The 19,155-nt window shown below is 34.6% G+C and overlaps 1 protein-coding gene across 3 annotated transcripts in view; it reads right to left on the reverse strand.

Moving 5' to 3' along the window:
* The window catches only part of DNAJB6 (DnaJ heat shock protein family (Hsp40) member B6), a 58,716-nt gene that overhangs the window by 27,571 nt on the left and 11,990 nt on the right, over positions 1–19,155 (reverse strand). For 2 of the 3 annotated variants that reach the window (XM_015832522.2, XM_015832520.2), the window contains 3 exons: positions 12,235–12,366; positions 11,613–11,757; positions 11,072–11,142 (listed from right to left, as the gene is read on the reverse strand). In XM_015832522.2, coding sequence (XP_015688008.1) covers positions 11,072–11,142; positions 11,613–11,757; positions 12,235–12,366 — 348 coding nt within the window. The remainder of the gene's footprint in view (positions 1–11,071; positions 11,143–11,612; positions 11,758–12,234; positions 12,367–19,155) is intronic. The other variant, XM_015832521.2, reaches the window with a different exon arrangement.

A 19,155-nucleotide genomic window follows, 5' to 3' on the forward strand; every position in this document is an offset into this window, starting at 1 on the left:
CTACATAAGGTCTCCCAGCTAAGCTCTCATTTAACCCCCCCCTACCAGCCTAGCTGACAGTTTCCCAACAAATATTGTGCTCCAGACTGCATAGGATTCCTTAAACACCTTGTTTCAGTGACAAAGCAATCTGAAGGAGTGAGTTAACCTCTTCCACTATCCTCAATCCTTGGTCAATTCTGTAAAAAGAGGTCTTGTATTCCGTTTAAAACTTTTCTCCTTTTATCTCAAAAAGAGTTGCTTCTGCTCAGCTGGGTTCAAAGCAGTCTCTCCCTTCCCTATCAGGAAATCTTAGTCCTAGATCTTGGAAAATGCATTATATAACAGAAAATTACATAATGTCTATAAATAATGTACATAATGTATATAGATGAAGGAAAGTTTCATACAAAATTAATGCAATTACAATGTATACAGACATGTGGCTAAATGCAGCTGAACATAACAAGGACTGGTTTATCTAGCTTTTCTCCAAGCAGCAAAAACACTGTTTTTTCCATTTCCAAATTCAATAGCTACAATGCAGACTAATATACTTTGGAACAACCCTTACTACAATTTTCTGATAAACCTGATCAATATCCTGAATCGGTGATACCTAAGTAGCATGTATGTTTCATACCATATTACCAAAAGATTATCACTGTAATTAAAAGAGTTGGACACAAACAATTTTTGATTTGGTATAGTCCCAATTTAACTGTAGTCACATTAAACAGAGGTCTGTTGCACAGATTTGGCTGGCTAAAATTAGAAGGAATGGAGTAGGATAGTTCTTTTGGAATACAAAACATGGGAACAACCAAAAACTATTTGCCTGATCAAATGTAAGGAATCCTTTTAAAAACATTTACTTGATCCAGAAACATGAAAATACAATGTCCATTCCTCATGATATTACTTCCATATCTATAGAATCTTTCATCTCAAACAGAAATAAAGTGATTTGTCTATTGTTTGCAGAATTTTATCTGGACTACCCTGAGACTATCATATCTAGGCAAAGCCTAAGGTAAGTATTTAAAAAATCATTTTTCCCAAAGACAAAATGGCAACCATTTTCAATTTTATACTTAGTGGACTGTGCCATCCATATTGCCAATATTTACCCACCTCTTTCTCAGGGCAGTATATGTTTCTTATTCTACATCAAAGAAAGGGAAGGAAAAGTATTTTTTCCCAAGGAATGCCCCGGATTGCACTATAGTTAATTGTAGGATCTATTTAGCATCTTCTGACCAATGTCACCCACTGTTCCAAACATACCATAGTATTATTTCAAACTCCAGTTTTTGCTGACTGCCATAAACAGGCCTAAACTTGATATGTGAGACAGCAATAATTTATGGAATTTTTACCAACACACCCACAATGAACTTTAATCTCTATCCAAGCCTAGATACAGTATTATACTACTTAGTTTAAATATACATGTCAGAAATTTAATCCATCACTCTATCTGAGAAATCCCACAATGGGAAAGTATGTTACTTGGAAAGGCAATTATTTGTGTATCCAACTACAATGATTTATGGAAGAAAAATTACCATGGCTCCAATTTTAAGTAAACGTTCCATGGACAGCTCAGAAGAAAATAAGCTGGCTTTCCTTTTAAATACCAAGTAAAATAGTTACAGTTCAAAAGGCATGTTATACCTCTTTTTGTTTAAATTAGAGAATAATGAACATACCATAAAAATGCATAGAATCATAAAATGGAAGAGTTGCAACGTATCTTCTAGTTCAACACTCTGACCAGTATGTCTTAAATGGAAAAAAAAAGGAATTATATTACCAGGCCCTCCAATACCTATGCTAAATAAACAATACTTTTAAGTTATGCATTATAAAAAGCATATCCATATGAATTTCTCAACTACTAACAGTAGTTTCCTTGGCTGGGTTTTTTTTTGGGGGGGGGTGGGGGTAGGATCTCTGCTAAAGATTGGATGGAATTCAAAGTTAGGACGGTCAAATCAAAGATCAGCTGATACAAATTTCTACTTACTGTCATTGCTCTACACTTAGCTAATAAATGGATTTCCTGTGCACTAAATTAGCATTTAGTCTTATGAAACAAAATATTCTCAGGAACATGTCACCATATTCACATCCATTAGCATGTGAAAGAGAGGGGGATCTATGTAGACCTGTTCATAGTCAATAGAGATTGGAAATGTGGTGTTGTTTTTTTCTTCACCTGACATGTTGTTGTAATGGGTGGATTTTGCATTGGTCATAGTTGAGAAGCTCATATGGATATGCTTTTTATATCTTAACAACTTAAAAGCATTGTTTACTTAACATAAGCATCAGAGAGCCTGATAATATAATTCCTTTTTTTTTTTCATTTAAGGCATACTGGTCAGGGTGTTGAACTAGAAGGTACGTTGCAACCCTTCCATTTTATGATTCTATGCATTTTATGGTATGTTTATTATTCTCTAATTGCAATCCAAATTCAGATAAATTTGAATTTGAGCTGATTTTTATGGCTATTTCATCTTACCTAAATCCCACTCTTACTTATGTTAGGAGATTTTGAAATCTAATATAAGCCATTAAATAAAGTCACTAGTCAACAGAGGAAGAAAAATACCACAAATGTTTATGAAGTGGAAAATTACTACAAGCAAGTGGGAATTTTTTCTAAATAAGAACAAGTGAAGAAACCAGACAAATATATTTTCTTGCTAATCCACAGTAACCAAAATAATTATGAGGAAACAAATGAGAAGGATGTGAAATTGACCTATATAGATAAGCCATGCTGAGAAGTGTGTCAAGTACTTCAAATCAATTCTTATGAAACACAATAATAGGCTGCTCAGCAATCTGACTCCCAATTTTTCATGGCAGCCTAAAGGATTAATTCAAATCCCATTTTTTTAGGTCAACAAATGCAACTTTTCAGCCTTGCCTTGTCAGTGAACGTTAATACTAGTGCCTACTACTGCTCAGTAAACTCTAATGTAACAAGAGAAACTAGAGCCTAATATAATGAAGTAGTATTGTAAAATAAAATTATACACACTTGATTAAATCAGTATCTTTGCTGATGAAGATTTAAGAATTATTCCTAGTCAAGTATTCAAAATCACTGATAATTCCAAAATGATTAGTACAAAGCCTGGTATTTTGTGAATAAATAAAAGAATGAAATTATTTATCTTGATCAACTTTTACCAAATATTATTTTTCCGTCACATTAAATATGTATTTTTCCTAGAGGCTAGATATGCTAAATTTCAGAATAATTAAAATAACCTTTTATGCTTAAAAAGAATGTGTCCAGAAAGCAATGGCTAGGATCCAAGGAGTGAAGAACCAGAAATGAGTATGTGCTACTTTCCTTCAGAGAGCAATTTTACATTCCATATGGTAAAATTCTCTTGGAAATTGCAAAAAACACTTAAGTATAATAGGAAAACAAAATAATCAAAAGTCTTGTGATGTAGACTTAAGAATGTAAGAGATTATCTGGCCCCTTTCAGTCAAAATTCAGGCCATGTTATGGGACTGAGATTGACTCCTCAGCAATGCCCCCAATCACGGTATTCTTCTGGACAGGAGCTGGGGGTGGGCAGCAATATATTGCACTGATTCTCCTTCTTCCTCAGTGGTTGGTTTCAGTTGGTGTTGATAGTGGGGAGAGACCCAGCCTGCGCCCCCTATTTTCTGGGGTGTTCCAGAGCTCAAATTCCCTCTCCTTTCCTATTTAACATCAACATGAGGCCACTGGTTGATCTGACCATTTGAGCTGAGGTCTATGTTACTGATATCCAGCTTTATATTTCCATCCCAGGCCATCTGAGCAATGCTGTGGATGTCTTTTTCCAATGCCTGGAGATAGTAAGGGCCTGGGGCAATGCACTTTGACTAAACTCAAACAAAACTGATGGCTTTGGGTATTTGGGCCTTCCAGTGACAAAGTTCTTCTATCTCTTCTCCTGGATGGGGTAGCACTGCTCCAGATAGATCCAGTGTGCAATTTTCTAGACTCACAGCTCCTGCTAGAAGAATAGATGGCAGCCATAGTTAGGAGGACCTTTGCACACCTTAAGGTTAGGCACTAGTTACTCCCAATCCTGGACTAGGAAGCTTTGCTCACCCTTACTCATGCCTCATGACATCTCACTTGGATTACTGCAACACAGTCTACAGGGGGCTGCCCTTGCAAAGCATTTAGAAGCTTCGACTGATGCAGAATATGGCTGCACAGGTAATAGTGCCAGACATTCAACACATGCAATACTACTCTGTGAGCTGCATTGATTGTCAATATGTTTTGAGGTGTAATTCAAAGTGTTGGTTGTCACCTTTAAAGCCCTTCATGACTTGGGATGAGGTTACTTGAGTGACTATCTTCTCCCAGTTGTTTCTATCTAACCAATTCAGTCCAGCATGTTGGGCATGTTATGGGTCTCTCAGCCAAGGAATGTCAGCTGGTGGGGACTAAGAGATGTGCCTTCTCTGCTGTAGCCTCTGCCCTCTTGAACAGTCTCTCTTCTGAGATTAAGATAACCCCAACTCCATTGGCCTCGCCTTAAGACCTTTAAGACCTGTGTACTGTGGCTTGGAATCCCAAGTATGTCAACGGCCCTGTTTCCTGGCTATATTGATAAGTGTGTTGATAATAATTTTTGGCTACTATACTTATTTACTTTTGTATAATACTGTAATTTTTAATCACTTGTCTGAAATTGTAGCTATAGAAAGTAAATAAATAAATGATCTTAACTCAAGTTAGCCTTTTGGTACGGGATACCTAGCAGCTTCTCAGTATTTGGGTCAGATGGCAGATGAATTCTACTGCAATAGATGTGCTCTTCTCCATTACCATGATTGTTGTTTATCCCTGGGTACCAGGGGCTTTTATGTTGGTTTATTATTTTGTGAAGTCAGTTCAGTGAGACATAAATGGCTATTTCTATCAACCAAATAAATAAATATTCAGTATCCTACTGTCATGATAGTTTCAGATTACAAACAAAAGTGGAAAAAGGCGATATGCAAACAAAAGAGCCAGAAGAGATTCTAATAAGAATTTTTACTTATTTAAGATAATAGTTCAACACCTCTAGAGCTATCAGACTTGAGCTGCAAAATCCAGATAACTAGATGAAAGCACAGTATTTCTACACAGTGTTTCTTTGCTTCTACCTAACAATTGGTCAGATTTTTGGAGCTGAGGTCTAGTAGTCCAAAATATTCCTAATTAAAAGTTAAATTAATATTTCATAGAGTGATACTCTGCATGGGAATAACTGGAATAAAATATTAAATCAAAGGTCTTTTATCATCATAATCTTATATAATCTGGTACATGTTATTAAACCCATATTAATCGGTGAGATGTTTTAAAATCAGTAAAATAGTTTTACATGAAGAAGCAGAAGCTAAGTATCTTAAAAGAGTTTGAGGATACAACCTTGCAAATAAGTCAGCCAAAAGAAATACTCCAGACATACATTGCAGCACAGTAACTGAAAATATACTGACACAAGATTGTCAATTACAAATCAACTACTAGGCAGGCAGAACAGAAAAAGCCCAAATGTGAATGTAACAATCCTCAACAAAAAAATTTTCTCTTACACAATTGGCAGAAGCACCTTTCCTTTAGAAAAAACATTTAGCAATACCTTGTTGGAAATCAATCCCAAATTACAACGAAAGCATTCAATCTAGCAGCTGGATAGAAGGCAAGTTAATGCAATGCACTTAAGATAAAAACTGTACTTTGTTCACAATGTAGACAATGGAATAGCAGAACCGAGAATCAGAACCGAATGTAGCAAACTTTATTTCAAAGCAGAGTAAGTAAAAAAAAAAATAATTAAAAATCAGATTGTAGCAGCTGTTCAGGTCTACCCTTAAATCACAATAATAGCTGTCCATAAAATACTCTGAAATTTACCTAAGTTTGAAGGCAAAATAAATCATGCCAAAACACTGTTTTGAAACACAATAGTAAATACCAGACTGGATGCAGTCCGTTCAAGTTTAATGGGCAGAAGTTCAGTTGAAATTAGTAAAACAAATAAGTGATTTGTCTCGGGTATTTAAATAGAATTAGATGCAATTAAGTCCCACCTTAGGCATGAAAGCCAAATGGATAACTTTGGGCCAGTCACTCTCTCAGCCTGACCCAACTGAGAATTGTTATTGTGGGAAAATAGGAGGATGGAATGTATGTTCACTGGCTTTGAGTTACTTATAAAGCAATATAGGCAGGATAAAATTCAGATCACAAAATCCACACAATATGAAAGATTGTTCATTAACACTGACTTCTTAACTACACAATTTGATAAAACAATTGTGTTACTGGGCGGGGGAGAGGAAAAGCAGGAAGCACTGTAATTGGTGGAAGAGATTAAACTGAAGGAAAGTGTCCCTTACATTAAGCAGGTAAACTTCAGAAAAAAGGAATTGTGTAGTGTGTTTCCCCAACCATTTGGCTGGTAGCTCTGGAGCTATAGTTAAGAAAAGGTTGGAAGAAACAAATTATCCCTTTATCACTTCCTCTCCACAATAGAATCCACTTCCTCTAGAGACCAAATTCCATTTCCTTCTAGTACAGATGATGTTACCTAGTAAGGTAATGAAACATCTGCAAGGAAACAACCAAGATCAGAAAGCACCAACGGCTATCAACTTCCTCTTATTAGGCTTGGTAGGCAGTGCATTTTGCTCCACTCAGGAAATCAACTAAGGATTTTATGTGTTGAAAATTAGATAAAACTAAAGAAAAGAAATATGAACAGAAGGGAGGACCTACAGATGAAATAAATAACCAGGGCAGCTGCAGCAATTTTTTATGCCTGTAAGGGACAGCACCCCTACCTTCAAAGACAATTGGTTGATGCAATTGGATCTCTATTACAGGAATTCTCTTCAGATCATGCACACTATTATTCATGCACACTGCTTCCTTTCACCACACAAATCAGATCAAAATCTATCAAGGGCAAATAGCTCTATACTCCCTTCACTAGCTGAAGCAGTGGATAATACCACCCATTATTCTTTTCCTAGCAGGAATTTTCAGGGGCAGAATCTAATATTTTGCTTATAAATAGCCACTGGGGAACTACCGTGTTTCCCCAAAAATAAGACAAAGTCTTTTTTTTTCCCTTTTGCCTCCAAAAGAGGCACCTGGTCTTATTTTTGGGAGGATGTTTTACTCATCTCCAGCACTGACAGCCTCACCCAGCAGGTCCACTTTTTCTGCAGCCGAAGGAGCAGCTTCATTCTGCAGCCGCATTCCGGCCTGCATTTTGCAGTCAGGCCTTTCCAGAAGGCCACTACAATCGAATACTGAGCTATGAATTGAATCCGTAGCTCGGTTCTCAGCTGGACAGGCCTTCCGGAAAGGCCTGTGACTGAGAAATGCAGGCCTGGCTGCAGAAGACGCCGCAGAGGAAGTGGGTCGGCGAGGAGAGGCCTGGCTGCAAGGTAAGTGGGTGCAGGGAACATGGAGCAGCTCCACACCCCTTCCCTAGCTTGATTTTTAGGTGTATGCCTCACCCCAAAACTAGGGCTTATTTTTCAGGTAGGGCTTATATTAGGCCCAGCCCCAAAAATCAAGCTAGGGCTTATTTGGGGGCTACGTCTTACTTTCGGTGAAACATGGTATATTTTACCATGTGGTTGCAGCAACAGATTCATCAGAGAATTGAGAATTGCAAAGAAATGAACCAAATAGGCATGTCTTTAAAATTAAAGATCCTATGTCCTTACTCTTTGTGTGACTTTCACTTTTTGACATTCCAAGAACATACTTAGCCAGATAAATTTAATGTACTGTACAAAGAAGCAACATGAAATATGATTTGCTTGCACTGTCAGAAAGATTAGTAACTAAGAATTAGATTCAAGATCCAGATGATTAGATGCCAATATAGTCCTCACTTACCAACTACCTCATTTAACAACTGTTCAGTTACTAGTGTAAAAATAGCTTTGTGGCCCATTCCTCACAATTACAACCATTTCAGTTTCACACGATCACCAGCCAGATGCTTTGCAACCATTGCAGCATCCCGCAGTCACATGATCGCCATTTGTGTGCTTTGCAAATGGTTTGCAACAAGCATAGTTTATAATAGAGAAGGCAGAAGCCATAAGTTACAGTCACATGATGTTTTACCTAATGACCAGTGTGATTCACTTAACAAAAGTGGAAGTTAGCCTGTCACGATCACATGAATTTCTGCTTAGCAACGACGACACTTAGCAACAGTTGCCAGTTCCAATTAGTCGCTATGTGAGGACTATCTGTATGCAGTATATTTGAAACAAGACAGACAACAAGCAAGTCAGGCAAGCAGGTCAGGGTTTTGTAAATGCTATGATCATGCAGTGCAAATGCAGGAATTAACCGGCAAAGGACTCAACATTCTGACAATATCTGTTCTTGAAAAGCAACATCACATATGGGGTATGTTTGTTAATGAGAATAATTGATTAGATATTTTGTCAAAACTCCCCTTAAGGCTGTGCTTTCACTTAAAGGCTGGAGCTGAATGCTTTGCAAATAATCCATATCTGATGAGTGACATTTCAAATGATATGGAAGGAGAACATAACAAAGATGCCAAACTGTATTAGGAGGGAAGGATGCATAATTTGGCACTTTTTGATATACAGTTCTGATATTTGAACTGCAGTACACACAGAGCCTTGGATTAACTTCACCAGTCAAACAAAAACGCCCAAATTAAACTTATTATGTGCTGCTGGGAATATATTGTGCGGTACACTATGCTGGGATGAAGTAGTATGAAAGCTAATAAGTTGCTCTTCTGATTCCTAGTTAAGTTTTACCTAGTAGCAGAATTTAAAAGCTGTAATGTGTGAATGTTAAGAAACATGAACATTTTCAACAAAAATGGCTCTTTCATGATGTCCTTCAGCAATTTTCATAGACTTAATTAAAACATTAAACAGAAAAATGTCTTGGTGTGCACTTTTATTCTGATTTGTTTCTTCCAACTTACCAGTCAAGATAAATTCTATTATAGGAAAACTCTTTGAAAGAATTTAACTTCCAATCATTTTAATATAAGGATTTTCTCCCACTGACAAATGTACATCTGGGCTTTAATGGGCCTTCAGATAGCCCTCTGAAAGCACAATGCTTTATAAATGCAATTGTTGCTAGACATTAGAAACTGATAAAGAGTGAGCATAATCTTGGAACATGCATGTGGCATGTATACATGTTTTAAGTGCACAGATATTTACAACTTGCTAAAGCTGATTTCTGAGTTTATTTGAAACTTCTACTGAAATCTCAGTAATTTTAACAAACATTCAGTAACCACCAATGAATAGCTTAGAACTTAATCTGAAATCTGTGGCTCACGTACTTCAAAAAGAAATAAATTAGAGATAGGCAATATGTTTCCATGTTAGTGTTTATTATTTTTATCTATTATTATTTTGCTACTGAAAGTTCATTATAGCTCCATATTTTGTAAGTGAACGCTTTATTTCTTAAAGGGAAGCCCCTTTCCTTAAAGAATGTCACTCTCTCCTTAGGAAAGGGCAAGCAATAATCCAAAGGACAAGACTGTTATCTCAAAATCAGAGCAGCCCCATAAAGTTGCCTAGCTGACTTAACAAAATATAATTTAGGAAAAAACAATTCCTTTCCCTGTCATCCATTGCTTTAGATAAAATGAAAAGCAAACTAATGTTTTTCAAAGATTCAGTTGCACTATTAAAAATTGTTTTTAAGATCTCTGGATTAAAACTGTATTTATATATTGCACAGGTAGTCTTCGATTTACAGCCACAAGCAGAATTTCCATTGCTAACCAAGGCAGTGAATCATGCCTGATTTTATAACCTTTTCCCATGGTTGTTAAGCAAATCACTGCAGTTAAGTGAATCACATGGCTGTTAAGTGAATCTATCTTTCTCCATTGACTTTGCTAGTCAGAAGCTGGCTGGGAAGATTGCAAATGGCAGTCATATAACCCAAGGACGTGCAACTATCATAAATGCATGCTGGTTACCAAGAGCCCGAATTTTGATCGCAGGACCACAGGGAGGCTGTGACAGTCCAAAGTGCAAAGACTGTCTTTTTCAGTTCCGCTGAAACAGCCACTGAATGAATGGTTGTAAGTTAAGAGCTACCTGTAATGAAACTGTATTTAAGACCTCTATTGATCTTAAAAATTAATTTTACAATTGTCATGTTAAAAGTTTACCCTATTTAAAGAAGTCATATTTGTGTTAGTTCAGAATATTGTGTCTGATATTAAGCAGAATCTGAGTTTTATATAAAGAATGTGTGCAAAGGAAAAGCTCACAGGAAGAGCTGAAAGCAAAATGTAATTAGTATCCTTCAAGTTACATAGGCACACATAAAAGCTACAAGTATTACCCAAGAAAGAAGCACCACAAACATCAGCATTTATTCATTTTTAACTTTTTAGCAAAAATGACAAAATACCTAAGCTCAATAGTTTAAATTTATTAGCTTAGGCTTAAACATTACAACATTTTTGCAATCATGCAAAAACTAAAAAAACATCCTTAATTTGTTTAAACCAGAAATGCACCATCAGTAACATGTTAACATTATTCACTACTAAATGCTAAATGCTTGAAATTAAATTTGCCTCAGAAATGTTAACTTCACAGTAAAGTATTAATTGGCTCACATGTCAACACCTAAGAACAAAAAAAAATAGCAAAAAGCAAGATTCATGCTAATACTAGCGTACAATTTGTCCCTAACAATAAAGTAGGGTAAATGTTTACCTAGAATCATGTTTAATATAAAGCAAAGTGCATACAGAAATTTACAACAATTTTTAAGGACAAAAAATGGTCCTATTCATGTGGTCCCAGCAATTTAAACACAAAAAGTCTGACATACGAGCTCCGATGAGCCATTTTTAAATACTTTACGTATAGTATAATGAAAGAGTTCGTCTGAAATCTTCAAAAAATGTTCCTGTTAATCCGCAAAGGATGCTTGTTATAACATAAAATTTCTGTTAAATGCGTGCGATGAATTACTTGTTATCCAAGGGTAGCAGCTGCTCCTTACCATTTATTGTTAAAGACTTTAACAGGCCATCTTCTTCAACTTCTACTCTCTCTTGTCCATTCTCAACAATTCTGCAGGACAGAAATCCACGGAAGAGCATGGGTGTTGGTTTTTGTTTTTTTAAACAGTAAAAATATAACCTAGAGATCTTACCCATAGTGATTTACTATAAGATGCTACCTTATAGCAGCACACTACATTGGAAAACGTCATTTTACCCACATGTTTGAAACAATTAATTCTCCAGTTGTCAAAACCCTTGCAAGATTCTTTAGCTGAGCTGCCTTTTTAACTAGGATTTTGAGTTGGATCAGATACACTATGTGTCTTTTCCTTTATGATGCATATCTTAGGCACTTTAACCACAGGGATGCCAACTTAATTTAGACTTATCCCCAGGATAAAAAACACAACAACTTAAGAACAATGAGTCAAACCTTACTGAAATAAATAGTTGCTATATTCTAGTTTTGTTTTGAATGGAAAGAAATGGTATTAACAACTTGTTAACAAATTTAAATTTAAATCTAAGTCACTGTACCTCTTTGTAGTGATTTTTCTGCCGTTAACTATTTTAGTTGAAGTCGATACAGATTTGAAATTACCCATTCCACTACCACCAAATGATGTGGAGGAGAATGAAGTAAGGCCTCCATGGCCAAGAGAACCAAATGAAGTGAAACCTGCTAAGAAAGAAAAAGTGACAAAATGTATTTGGCCAAAGCATACACCTGCTTTTAGATTAATGGACAGATTAATGTTTTATTTAAGACCATATTTGTTCACCAACATTGAGAAATATTAAATAACACTACATGTTCTGAATACATTCAAAATACCAAATACTGTTTTACATTTTTGAAGGGCTAGAAACATATGAAAACATATGGAAATTCAAATATTGCCGGTTCCTGTGCTTGACAAAGCTGCCAAATGGTATAAATCAATAATATTTTTGAGCACCAAAGGCTCTTCAACCTTGAAATAAATATGAAAAGCTGAAATCACTGGATCCATCTAAGCAACTCCTGCTCTCTTTTCCTATAATTCTAGCTTGCGTCAATGGTGTCCAAAGCAGAATCACATTTTGCAGGTTTGCAGGGTATAAACCTTTGAGAATTGTCCACATTTCAATGTCTACATTGTAATTAAATTCATCCTACCTGTATCAAAGGAAGAAAAACCGCCCCCAAAGGCAGGAAATCCACTGAAGGCAGAGAAAAACGAACCACCGCCTCGGCTTCTGTTTCCACGTGACCCTCTTCTATTGCCAAAAAAATCCTCAAAAGGATCTTCTGCAAACAAAATTAAAAAGTTTCAAATTAACCAGAATTTCTGTAATAATTAAACAAAATGGTTTTTAAAAATTTAATAATGGACATTTAAATATCAAGATATATCTCCAGCGTAATCTATTTCGATCTTTGATAAAGGAGCATATAATTGTCACATAAAGATTTTAATGCTACATTATACTCATGTATATAAAAGTATAATTCATAATTTTCTAATTTAGTAATTTTTCTAATAAAAGAAAGAAAACAGCAACCTGTGGAAAAGTAAGACATTTGTGTTTCACTGCCCATTTCAACTACGTTCTTTTGTAGGTTTAGGAACTTGGGAACCTGAACAAAAGCTGCAGTAATGAAGAACCTAAATCTGTTCTATTAGCCTGATTAACGAGGTTTTAACCAGATAAATATTAAGAAACCTGCACAAAAATATAAAAATCAGTAAATGAAATAATAAAAACCTTATAAGCATTACTTATTTCTCTTTAGAAATTTAACATTATCTGACAGCAAAGTGTAAGTTATTAATCCAAATATTTCATCTTCATTAGTCTTAAAATCATTACCATTTTGTCACCTTATGACATATATTTGATCCCGATACTTTAAAACTGTATAAATGAATATATGCAAAACATTATCACAATAAGACACTTTAAACAATGCAGTCTTCAATATTTAATTGAAGAATGACTGTGTCGCAGAACTTTATAATCAATATATCAATGTATATAGTCTAAGACCTCCACAGAACCCAAAATACCACTATCTAGGTAGAGATAAATAGATATATGAGTTTATTTGAAAAACTTTGAAAATAATTTGTTCAACATAATCTAGATCAAAGGACTTCAGGTAACCCTAGAACTTCCAAGCTTCCATATTGCCAAACAGCTTCTTTGTAAAACACATCAATTTTTGAAAAAAAGAGAGAGGAATGGGAACAACAAGACATTCTTCTGCTATAATTGTATAGGATCATGTTGAAACCCTAAAACTGTAAGTAGAGTTCAACATGTCCTTAAGATTTAGCTGTTTATTATTATATTTTTAAAATCTATCTGAAGAAGAGACTATCTGAAATATATTTATGGGTATTATACTTGTCTTTAAAACTGTTTTAAAGTGTATCTCATCAAATATTCAGAATGACTTCAAGATGTTAAATACATCTAAATCACATGTTTAAAATTTGGTTCTGAACGGTCCCTAGATGAATTATGTAATTTAAAAACTAATAACAGGGAAAATAGTTATTGCAATTGGTGGATCCTTAAGAGTAAGAATTCCACAGGTAGGTTGCTCTTGTTTTTTCTTCCTTAAGAAACTGTTTTACACGTATAAACAGTATGCATATAAAGATTAGAACTATTTACAATGGGTTTTTTTACTTCAATTATATTATAGTTACATAAACATTCAAATGATGTGACTCTAGTTTCATCCATCTAAAAGGACAAAATAAATCAGTAACTTCTAGATATACCTACCCTGGCAGCTAAATTTTTAATATTTAATGCTTCAAACCAAAGTACATGGATTTGTATTTATACTTTTTTATGAAAGACTTCAACCTCCAGCCCTTTTAACTCAACAAATACTTTCAAGTGGATCTTCTTGACTTCAGGTCAATCATCCCAACCATTATATCCAACTAATTTTCATTTTCATGAAACTGCCTTTTACATAAAGGAAAACAGTACATATTCATTTCACTTTCATATTTGTACATACAAGTTTCTTAAGATAACATTCTGCTATGCTTCCCAAGGACCAACAGCTTCACTGAAAAATTAAAGGGATGTCTTCAACCATAAAAGATACGAGAATCAATCTGCATTAATACCTTAAACTATAACTACTAGAAGAAGATTTGGCTTTCTTTAATGACTAGCACTATTTTAGTATATTTCCAACACCACCAATAGCTTAAGAATCTTTTAAATAAAATACCATTCCTGTAACAAGAATCTTCGTATATTAAAGTTCAGTATATTATCAGGTAAAAGCCACTGGTGTAGCTGCCTAATTTATTACATTGACTCATGAACAAAGTATGAAGGTCACTTGTGTGCCCATGAACTATATTATATTACTGCTCACTATTATGGATCTATAAATAGACATTTTTTTCCAAGTTACCTGATGTTTATTTTTTCAATTCAGGTTTTGTTTTTACTATGAATATGACTTCAGAGTGTCTAAAATAGTCCTAGGGAAAATCAGGAGTTTAAATAATTCTTCAATTATAGAATCACATTTAGTTGTATGCAATTAATTTCATCTGTATTTTGTATCTAAGAATCCAGAAACTCAAGTTACACTGCCTAATTTTTCTATAATGAAATCTCTTAATAAACCATGTTGACTTAAAACTGTATATACAGCAAAGTAACCTACTCAAACTGATAATCTCTAGATTTACTAAGAAAATTTTCCGTTTTAAAAATCTTCAATAAAGAATCAAACCGAAATGAAGTCATTGATTTATTCAGATTGTTTATATAACATTTCCCTTTTAATTTTGTCCATCAGCACTTAAAAGGAAATATACATTGTCTCCAGCTGCACCCATTAGCTTCACTCAAGTATATTCAGACATGAAGATGCTTCTAAAGTGCCATGTGAATCTTTGCTGACCTTTAATATATAAAAAAGTTTGCACTGAATAGAACTCAATGATTTTAGAATGCTAATAAAAAGCATCATTTCTTTTTGTTCATTTCTATGGCCATCCATCTCAGTTAATAACTTAATTTATCGTAGCCAGCATCTTTATTTTATAGTTTCATTTTGTATTTCAATATTATGAAAATATTATATATGAACATGTTAAAGAGCCAATTATGCTCTTTGAAGAATTAAAGAACTTTTATTCTTTTGTTTATTTACAAAGAAAAAGAGTAATAATTTGGTATCTGTTAGCAAAAGAATAGGATGAACGTGAGACTCATCCCAAGAATCCCAATTAATTAAGGGAAGACTAATTTGTATCTCCAGCATGTTTCAAGAGCTATTTGCTTGTTAACGTCCAAGCTTGGTAAGGGTTAAAATTATATTTTCTGACTGCTTGTAACAACAAAGCTTTTGTATCATTAATAGATTTATTCTGTTAACTTTTCTGAACAAGTAATTATAGGCGTTCTCAGAAAAATGAATCAAGTAGGTTTCTGGTACATCTACACAAGGCAGCTAATTTAATATTCGGGGTGTTCTTATTTCTTTGAAAAGGCTTTTAAAAACACGTGTAGTTGAGCTTCAAATTTGTACATTTTTTTCTCTCGTTTTAAAATGACTAGTTACAGTATCATGATCATAAAACACACTTTTGGGTTCTGCTAATTGGAATTCATCAGTGACTCTAAAAGCTCTCAAAGCTACTAAAAGTTTCTGATAATGTTCAAACTGCATTTAAATTTAGCTCCAGTTAACACAATTGTTTTGACTTTTTTTTATACCAAGTAAGTATCCTTCAGAGAAGTGAAGAGACATTTCAGATAGCTTAAAATAGAATTTATTAACATAAAGGCTTTTATTTAGTAAAATTCCTCCAATTCTGATCCTACACTTATTTCTTCTTCCAGCTCCTCCACGGTTATACTGCTAGGCTCTTCTACCCAGTCTTCTGACCCTAAACTCACTTCTTCCTCCTCTAAGGACTCGTCTGCTCCTTCAGAAAAGTCCTCTTCCTCCACTAGCACATCGTCCAGCTCAAAAGATCCTTCAAATTCTTCAAATGCCTCAAGAGAATCTTCACCATACTCCTCATATAGCTCTTCCTCCAGCTCCTCTGCCATTTCTCCTATCGACTCATAGCTATACTCTTCCAAAAGCTCCTCTATAGACCTTTCTTCTGATCCTTCATTACTAGAATCCTCTGGCAGCCAACTGATAAGCAATGAGCAGGTGTCTGAGAAAAGTACCAATTGTAGTTCAGTAATTACATAAAAGATGTTTGCCACTGAATAATGCAAGTCCCCAAGTACATTCTTAAAAACTTACCTCCCAAGAATTTAAATATATTACTTTGAGAAGCTTAGCAGGATAATACTGTCAGATTTATCAGTGAATAAAAGTTTCATTTCAATGGAAGACCAAGCTCAGTGCTTGTTCTTTAGGAAAGAAGAATGTTAGTTAAATATTTCTGTCTACTCTCTGAAGATATGAGCACCCCCACACATCGCTGTTTAAGAGTTCTTTTTTATACTTAAAATGTAATACTAGTTATCTTATTAAATTCAGATTTATCACCAAAAATGCCCTTGGCTTTTTGGATATTTTCAAAACTCATTTTCTAATACCAGGATATCAGCTATTGAATAAATGGGATAAAAAGACAATTTTATAATTCATAGTTACCAATTAAGTTACAACTATTCTTTAAACATATTCATTTCCATGTTTATTCCTACTGTATACAGGAAATGAATTCTGGGGGAGCAATTTCTCCAAAAATAGATCCATGCCATTGGAAAGAAGAAAAAGAACTTCATGTTTATTATATTTAGGATACGGGGGGGGGGAATCACCTTTTCCCAAGCAGTCCCAAAATAGAGCAAAAATTCAAGCAGTATATTTCAGTCAAGATCAAAAGATGTAACTAAAATTAACAGAGGCGCACAATCTTGTTCAACTTAAAAGCTTCAGCCATCAGGGTTCCCCGTAGGTAGGACTTTAAGAATGATTAATTTTAACCAGATAAAATTATTACTTCTTATATATTTCATAAAAATACATTTAAATAAATTTTGAAGAGGTCCTAGATGAAGGTCAAACCATAAGTTGAGAGTCTATTATGTGCACTAAAAGCCCAAAAGTTACAGCTTCATTTGGACACCGAAACAAATCCAGCAACCGAAACATTTTATATAAGAACTATTTTTTTTAATTTTATTTATTTATTGATTTATATTCCACCTTTATTATTTTTATAAATAACTTAAGGCAGTAAACATACCCAATACTCTTTCCTCCTCCCATTTTCCCTGAATATCTGGCCATTGAAACAACTAGGTTGCTATATTTTATATTATCAGAAATTTTTGAATTTTCTTTAAATTCAGCCTACTGTCATTGTCTCTTTTCAGTGCAATCTAAGACTTGCAGCCTTAGGTAATAAAAGGCATTCCTATCAAAACCAAATAAAATTTCAGTTAGTCTTAGATCACAGCTATTTCAAAATCACAGACAGAGACTTCATAGAGAATGAATGCTTTAAAGAACAGCTCAGACAAATCTACCCATGACCTCTATCCACAGAACTTAATCCCTTTAATTTTAACTTCTATATCCTTGCCCACCTCAAAACAGTTACTAAACTTTTTATTTTTAAGTTCTACAGCCTCTCTGCAATTATTAGGTGAAAATGAGAGGTAGTTATATGTTCCCTGTATTTTAGGGTACCTTTAGCCCAAAGTTCTCAGGGCCAACTCCAGACATTAAAATAGAAATTCTCTTATATAAGTAAACATTTTCTGCCTAGAAGGACAAAAAGTCAAACTATACAAACCTATCCTGACTAGGTAACACATAAATAATTCAGTTGATCATATCTACAATTGAAAAAAATCAGAAAAAAAATCTGCAATTGCACTCTTTAGTATATTATCCAATATATTATCACAGCAAACAAGATTTTTATATACCAACCCCAAAACAGAAGATTCCACTTAAATTTTCTGAAAATAACACTCTCCACTTCATTTAAGCATTAACTTTTCCCAAAGTCTACCTAGCAAAACCATATCTGCTGAATTTTAATAGCAAGGTAAGGGGGAAAAAATCTACAAACAGCAAGTGTCCTCCAATCTCCAAGCAGCATTTCAATATCTCTGCATGGCACAGAATGAGAAATCCATTGATGAAGATTGACTGATGTTCTGGCTATATGTGTCTACAATAAAATGATGTCATTTCATTCAATTATGAACTGCAATGCTTAACTGTCACAATGTCTTGCTCTAGTTAGGAAAATTTGGTAGTTACTGGGAAATTTTTTCTCTTGTCTATAACCCGCTGAAACCAAATCCATTCAAATCAGCCTGTGTGGTTTAGGGAAAATTCTTTCTGCATCTTGATTAAAAGCAACTGTACAATTGTCACATTTCTGGTTCTTTTATACTGTGGTCCTTTGTTAAAAAATGTTAAGCATATTCTTAGCAGAATGAATGCCAACTAGACAGAAAATAGGCAAATAGCCATGATAACTAATGCATATAAGCATATCACAACATATAAGAGATTTTTTTTCTTTTTATGACCCTGTAATCCCTTACTTCAGGGTGGAGTCTGGGCAACTGAATGGAGCTGAGAGTTTACTGGCTGGATGCCCTTCCTGACACCTATGTGGAGTTCCCAGCAGATATTTTCTCTTTGCGTCCTGTTAGAGAAACATCTGTCGCAGCCTAGGATTAATTCTCAACCTTCCAAGTGGGAGGCCAGCGCTTTCACCTCTTGGCTACTGCACCAATATAAAGGGGGAATGAAGGATGTGGTTTGCTATTGATTTCAAACTGAGTGAAAAAGTTGAACTCATTCTAATTTCATCTGCACTGGAAAGCATTAGAAGGTGCATCTAAAATCTTAAAATATATCTATACAACTATTAAAAATGGGAGCTATTTAAGTAATGAAACAGCTTGTCTCCTGAAGTAATGGCAATTATCAAGAAAAATAGGATAACTATATATTCAGGATGATATGTGGTTTCCTATCCTGGGTATTGAGACTAGAAGATCTCCAAGGTTCTTTTCAGCATTGTGATTCTATGAATTAATCAATTTCAAGGACACC

This window comes from Protobothrops mucrosquamatus, unplaced genomic scaffold (assembly GCF_001527695.2).
Source record: "Protobothrops mucrosquamatus isolate PMUCROS unplaced genomic scaffold, P.Mucros_1.0 scaffold5, whole genome shotgun sequence".
Classification (NCBI taxonomy): Eukaryota; Metazoa; Chordata; class Lepidosauria; order Squamata; family Viperidae; genus Protobothrops; species Protobothrops mucrosquamatus.